This window comes from Poecilia latipinna, unplaced genomic scaffold, assembly GCF_001443285.1.
Source record: "Poecilia latipinna isolate Pla-1442-1.1 unplaced genomic scaffold, P_latipinna-1.0 Scaffold625, whole genome shotgun sequence".
Lineage (NCBI taxonomy): Eukaryota > Metazoa > Chordata > Actinopteri > Cyprinodontiformes > Poeciliidae > Poecilia > Poecilia latipinna.
Genome location: NW_015113241.1, coordinates 7508 through 14787, shown reverse-complemented (window position 1 = coordinate 14787; position 7280 = coordinate 7508). Strand labels below are relative to the sequence as shown.

The 7280-nt window shown below is 37.7% G+C and overlaps 1 protein-coding gene across 1 annotated transcript in view; it reads left to right on the top strand.

Moving 5' to 3' along the window:
• Positions 1-7266, top strand: part of LOC106954083 (afadin-like) — a gene marked incomplete at its 3' end in the record, with an annotated part of 45682 nt that extends 38416 nt beyond the window's left edge. Inside the window, exons 2-3 of the mRNA XM_015043328.1 lie at positions 6716-6911; positions 6986-7266. Coding sequence (XP_014898814.1) covers positions 6716-6911; positions 6986-7266 — 477 coding nt within the window. The remainder of the gene's footprint in view (positions 1-6715; positions 6912-6985) is intronic.
• Between the last annotated feature and the right edge of the window lie 14 nt (positions 7267-7280).

The following is a 7280-nucleotide window of genomic DNA, read 5'->3' as shown; positions in this document are numbered from 1 at the left end:
TCAAATGAAGAAGTTCTTATTGGTTAGCCTGTTTGCTTGGTTGTTTTCCTCTTGGTGCAAAAACACAAAATCCTACCAACTAATTTTGGTCTAGTCTCTTGGTGCCCTTGAAATTAGACAAAACTAACTTACTGGTAACTTTTCTGCAAGAAATAAGAGCTTGTTTTAAGTTAGTAATTCCTTATTATTGATTTAAAAAATACTGGTTCAATTGTTAGATTATTTTCACTTATAACAATACATGTTTCTCATGTATTAATTATTGCTCGAAAGGTCTTGCCATACCAGTTTATTATGTATTTACTTTAGTTTCTTAGTTTATTCTTGCATTTTGTTCTTCATTCATTTCCATTTAGTTTCCTTTGATTATTATCCTCTTGGTTTATTGCTATGTCCACTTTAGTTTCTTTCCTGTTGCTAGATTTATTTTATCGTTTATTGACCATCATTAATCTTCACTCATCACCTGCTGCGCCTCCTCATCGTCATGTTTCACATCATGTGTTGATTTTTCACTGTTCAGCGTCGGATTCTCTGTTTTTATGCCATAATTCACATCTAGTTCGTCGCTCCGTTTTATGTCCCGGTTCTCCTGTTTCTGAGTTTTGCGCGTTGTGCGCGTCTTTATTATTTTAACCCCCTAAGGTGCAGGGCGGTCGGGAAACGTATCGATGGGGAAAAGGCAGACTGACATAAACATTTTAAAACAACGGAAACAATTTCGGCATTCTGATTATTGAAATTTAAAAGTGCTGTGATGTTCCATCACCCCAGTTTTATACAGGACCACTTACAGCTCCGGTGTTATCGCTATAAAATGAACGCTCTCTATCGTGGTATCACGGTGGAGGGATTTCTTTATTTAAATGGGTTCATTTTTCAGAGGGATACACAGTGAGGGGATTTTAGCTACCAGTAGCAGGAGAACGGAGCTGCGCCAAGAAGTTAACAGAAGCTACAAACACTGAATAGAAGAAGAGCTGCCATCGATACAGTTGCAGCCAGACATGATTTAATGTTACACAATACAGTTTTACCAAGTTGCTCAGAGTCTACACTGGCATTGTTGTGCATTTAAGGTGTAAAGTTTACCTTCGACCAAACGCCCCCCAAAGGCATCCCAGGGCCCTCTGCCGTCCTCTGAACGCCCCCTGGGGAGCGGTACCGCCCACGTTGAGAACCACTACATTAGACACTGAAAGATTCACATTTCCAGAGCCCTGCTCTTTTTTCTTGTCAGAAAAGCTGAAGTAGGTTCAGTTCTGCATATTCTGCTAGAAAATCTCCTCCATGTTTTGGTGAGAGAAATGTTGCATTGACTGCAGCCACGTTGTTAATCATTAAACACCCCGATAGTAGAAGTCACAAACATCTCTGCATGTCAACTTCCAGCTTAGACGCACTTTAGATCTGCCGTATAGCAGCTATCTGCAGACTTGACCTACTTTCTTTCTGGATCATAAATAGTTCTGTCTCTGAAGCTTGCAGGTTTAGTGTGAAGTATCAGTCATTGTGTGTGAACGTCTTTGCTTTACGCGGCGGAGACGAGGGATTAAGATGCAGCACAGAGCCCTGCAGCGCTCTGACTTACAGTAATTACACAGAGTTGGTTCATTTGCTCAGATTAGAGATGAATATGTGTGCATAATTAGGAAAAAATGATTTCATGTATGCAGCAGGAGGATAAAATTAAAAACATTTTAATTCAGGATATTTTGAGATTCAAGTAAAAAAAAAATAAAAATAAAAATCAGGCCCATGCTGTAATAGATTAGTTTTTATATTTTGGTTTCTGTTTTGAAGATATTCTACAGCTGGATGAGTGTTACGTCTTATAATTAATAACATGGTTAATGTTATAAAGAGAATCAACAGATGTGTAGATTTAGTTTTATTTACTACTTATTCTTTTTATAATTTTGTTGTAGTTTCCTTGTTTTGTATTTCTTTGTATTGATTAAACTTTTTAGACAAAATGTGTACCGTAGTTAAGTCATTTTAACCTTGTTTTTATAAGCTTTGTTTTGAGACATAGACACTTTATCGCCGTTGAACTGTACATTTAAAATATAAATATATAGCAAAATTTTGTTGCAAGGGTCCATTAATAATAAAATAAATAAGCAAAACATAGTGAGTGTTGTCCAGGGAGAACAGAAATGTCAATGTGCATTGTCCCAACCAAACATCTTAAAAGTAAATTAAATCACTATTTTTTTATGTTTTAACCTCTGGTCTTTCTGTGCAGCTGAACAAAAATCCAAAATGAAAAGTTCAACCCTTAATTTGTTTTTTAGAGCCACAGCTCTTTGTTGTTCAGGAATGGGGAATGTTGCACAGAGGCATGCACACATGCATGTGTGTGTGCGCGTGTGGTGTGTGTGTGTGTGTGTGTGTGTGCGTGCCTGTGTGTGTGTGTGTGTGTGTTCCACTGAACTTGAGTAACCTTGTTAGTTGATGAGTCGATTCTACAAAGTCAATACAACTATCAGGGTTTCCTTAAATTGTCCTATAACAATTGGCTTATGACTGGACTTGACCATATTATGATATAGATATTATAATAATAGATATTATTATCTGAATCTTTACTCTGTGACTGAGTTTCATTGGATTGGGCTGCATCAGAAAGAACTAGGAAATTAAATATGTCAGTAGTTCCCTGAGCAGGTTTGCTATTGTATGCATATGAAGTAGATTGAGTTTCTCTTAGTTGCTGTTGAGTACTATCAATCTACATTACCTGCTTTCTGCTACAAAAAGAGATACATTCTCTGATTTTAATTGGTTGAATTGCAGGAGAAGGCGGGGCTTGACCAGGGAATCATTCCTACAAGAACCAGAACTGCATGTATATTTATATTTCAAGCTACAAAAATAAACGGTGATTAATCTGATTAAATATTTTACTCAACTGACAATCCTATCAGTAATATTAGTGATTATTTCTAGCTTTCTAGTTTTAGCTTCATTTTGATACCAGCACAATTCAGATAATCCCTGTAGTTTCTGAGATGTATAAAAATAACTTTTGGCATGACGTTTTGAGCAGCTTACACTGCAAAACACAAAATCTCACCAAGTAATTTTGGTCTAGTTTCTAGTGCAAATATCTTAGTGGACTTGAAATAAGACAAAACTAACTTGGAAGCAAATTTTCATCAAGATACAGGAGCTTGTTTGAAGTAAAAAATTCCTTAATATTGATTTAAAAAGTACTAGTTCAACTGGCAGATTATTTCAAGGGAAAATGTCTCGTTAAAAGTGAAATAATCTGTCGATGGAATTGGTCCTTTTAAAATCAATATTAAGGAATTATTGGCTTAAAACAAGCTGTCATTTCTTGCTGAAATTTACTTGTAAGTTAATTTTGTCTTTTAAGTGAGCTAAGATATTTTTCCCTAGAAATGACTTGGTAAGATTTTGTGTTTTTGCAGTGTAAGGGGTTAGCTTGAACCTTTTGTACTTAAGTATAACATCATTACGGTTTTGCTCCTGTAATGAAGCTGAAAGGTTTTAATGAATAGCCTTGCGCTAACAGAGCTAGCGTCGGTTGTAAAGCAGAGCAGCAGCTGGCGTTTTGTAGCGTTTTGCAAATTTTTTTTGGGTGCCATCTGGTGTTCAGAGTTGAGTTGGACACATTAAATGCAGCAGCGATACTTCTGCCTTGAACATGAACTGCGTGTGTGTTTGGACTGGGCCGTTGTGACTGCGGTCCTGCTGACCGCCGCGTTAATTATCCACTTCTCTCTTTCTCTCTCTCTCTGAGCCTGGCTTTGTTTGAAACCAAGAAGACTAGTGTCTCCACAGTAACAGTTACTAACGGTTACGCAAGCTTGACAACGGCAACCCGCGATGACCCACATTCCAGCAGTAAATCACAACACACACACAAACACACATTCCTGACTCCACCCGTCGCCGCCGATCGAAACTGCGCTCAGCGTTTCCACTCCAGCAAACAAACGAGGGAAAGAAAGTGTTGCTGTGTAGAAAAATGTAAACATCTCTATCAGTTTCCTGCCTTTTCTTGCATTTTTTGAGTTTTTTTTTCTCACTTTCTGAATACATCGGACTCCATAACGCTCCCGTCTCACGTTAGTTCAGGGTGTCCAAACTTTTGCACCGAGGGCCACAACTGTGAAGCTAAAAGCAGCCGTGGCAACAAAAATTTAGTATTTTTTGTTATGAAATGACAATCTAAAATCTAAAATGATTCCATTGTAAAAACAAACTAAATATGCAATATTTTGATGATGTTTTTGGAGGCGTTTCTAGGCTAAAAGACCTCGATCCAACTCTCTCCCTTTCTTTTTTAAACATTCTCATTTAGCCTGGTTTCATAAATGGGTGCGCCCTCTTCCTACTTTCAAGTAAAAGTTGCTGGAGGCAACAAATAATTATTTTAGTTATCGATTAATCAATTTTTCTGACAGTCAAGTAAAAGTTGCTAGAGGCAACAAATTATTATTTTGGTTATCGCTTAACCGATTTTTCTGCTGATTAATCACATAAAAATTGGCACATGCGACAGATCTCTCATTTAACTAGAGTTGTTTTTTTTTATAATACAAATACATTAAAATCTGCACATGAACTCCTTTTGAACTGCCTAAGACAGAATAAAATTGTGTATTTTTTGTACAGTTTTGGATTTATTACTGCTTTGTGTGTTATAATTTCAACAAAATGGTCATTTTTACACAGCGTATAATCTAGTTAACAATTAATCGATTACTAAATTATTTGAGGGGTATTAAATTAATCATTTCAGCCCTACTTTGTACTATCAAATTAAAATGAAGGCAAAAAAATGAAGTGGACAGAAGAATATTTTGATTTCTCTTCGGCCTCTTTTCACTTTAATTTGTTTTAAGCACATAAAGCTGTGATATTTGTGAATTGTGGACCACACAGAATCTTTCCTAGGGCCACAAATGGCCCCTGGACCGCATTTTGGACATCCCTGCCTTTAACTGTTGTTCAAATGCTGACATGGCGTTTTTTAATTTAATATTCAAATTCTGAGGAAATGTGTCCTCGGATGACTTCCTGTAGATTCAGGTTATTTCCTCTTTTAATTCTTTCAGACTTACTTCATGCAACAAACCTGCGAAATCAGATCTGTTTTTCTTTGGTTTTCGATACCAGATAACGCTCGCATAAGGAGAATGGAATGCTGGGAATTTGTGAGACGTTTCTGGTGTCGTCTCTGATGAAACATGAGGTCAAATTTTGTCTTTTTTTTTTTTTTTTACTGCTGTGCGCTCCGGCGGCATCAGAAAACGATGGCGTGTTTACGTTTCAGGCTTTTCTGCTCCATTGCTGTAGGAGCCGAATGGCCATGTTTGAGCTTGTATCTGTTTGTTTGCCTGAAGGAGAGATTTCCTTAAACAAGCGGCGCAAACCAGAGGGGGGAGAAGACGAGATAATAAAGTTGAAGCGGAGTTAATTGATTCGATTTACAGGTCAGGGAGGAAGTGGGCTTTTCCTGGAAATTACTGTCATTTGCTTCTAATTACGGGGAAAATGGAGATTTCCTCTCAAAACGAACTCAAGAGATTTAATTCAAAACAATTTAACTTTAAATTGTCCAATTTAAACCTGTAAAGTTTCTGACCTGGTTAGTTTTGTTTGAGTTTTTAATTCCTCCTTAATAAAAGTTTAGCTTTTGTCCAATTCACTTCAAGATTTTTCTACTGAAAAAGAGTTGAATTAAAAAAAATAAACTCATCTGAAAATGTCAACAATCACAGTCCATACATGAAGGGGAGTTTCCAAAATGTGGTCCGGGGGCTATTCATGGCCCTGGGATGATTGTGTCTGGAACTGTTTTTTCTTTTTTGTTGTTGTTTCAACTCATATTAGACATTAAAATTAAACAAATTAGACAAAATAATTGTGGTATAAAAATAATTTACCATTTTCCATTTAATTTGGATCTCTTCAAATTTTCCAAATTGCAATCTGTCTGAAAAAATAAGTCTTTCCATTCTTTATAACAATTATTAGTCTTTAAATAAACTTTTCATTTTTTATTTAAATTTAGATCACATTTGTTTGACTTCTACTCAAAAGTTGACTTTATTTATTGAACTTGGCTAAAGCAAGCATATTCAACGAAACGGTGCAATAAATCCTGATTCTGCTGCTCAGAAATTACATGTTTATTTTTTCAGTGGTTACCTAAAAATTGGCTGCATATCTTTAAATAAGTTAAATATGCAAAAGCCTTTTTATGCTTTTTGTCTGTAATAATTCAAAGACGTTTCTGACTATTATTTTATTTGTTTAAAGTATTACATGTTTAGTTTATTATTGATTAGATAATTTTTTTTGTACAAGTCCTTTTGATTTCCCCATTTTGTGACCATGTGACCAAAAGTTTGTCTTGCATGGAATGTGGCAGAAATCAAACATTGACTTTGAAAGAGCTTTGATTGGTGAGAAGCAGCTTCACCATTTTCCATATTTTCTACATCCTAAACTTTTTTTTTTTTCAATAAAAAATCCTCCATTATGGTTATTATCTTGCAGCACAGTCTGACATTAACAGTTTAGGTTTATTTTATCTGCCGGTTTACTTTTTTCTTTCATTGTTGTCTAATTCTGCATACAAACACAATTGTTGTAAATTCTGCTCGTGTTTTTGCAGTTTCCAGTCTAAATAAACACATAATGGACGCTGCGTTTCTTATGCTTTTTTCCTGAAAAGGACCTGGAGTTCCATGGCGTGATGCGGTTCTACTTCCAGGACCGGGTGGCCGGGAACTTCGCCACAAAGTGCATCCGGGTCTCCAGCACGGCGACGACGCAGGACGTCATCGAGACTTTGGCGGAGAAGTTCAGGCCGGACATGAGGATGCTGTCGTCGCCCAAGTACTCGCTGTACGAGGTCCACGTCAGTGGCGGTGAGTCCTGTGGGCCGCGCGGCTCCCGGCTCAGACAGCCGACTGCTGCATGAACCGCTGGCTTTATGTTTCAGAAGAGCGCCAGCTGGACCTGGACGAGAAGCCGCTGGTGGTTCAGCTCAACTGGAACAAAGACGACAGGGAGGGACGCTTTGTCCTGAAGAACGAGAACGATGTCCTGCCCAAGGTGAGACGCATCGCTCCGCATCGCACCACAACATGCTGCATCGCACCACAACATGCTGCATCGCTTCGCATCGCACCACAACATGCTGCATCGCTCCGCATCGCACCACAACATGCTGCATCGCTCCGCATCGCACCACAACATGCTGCATCGCTCCGCATCGCACCACAACATGCTGCATC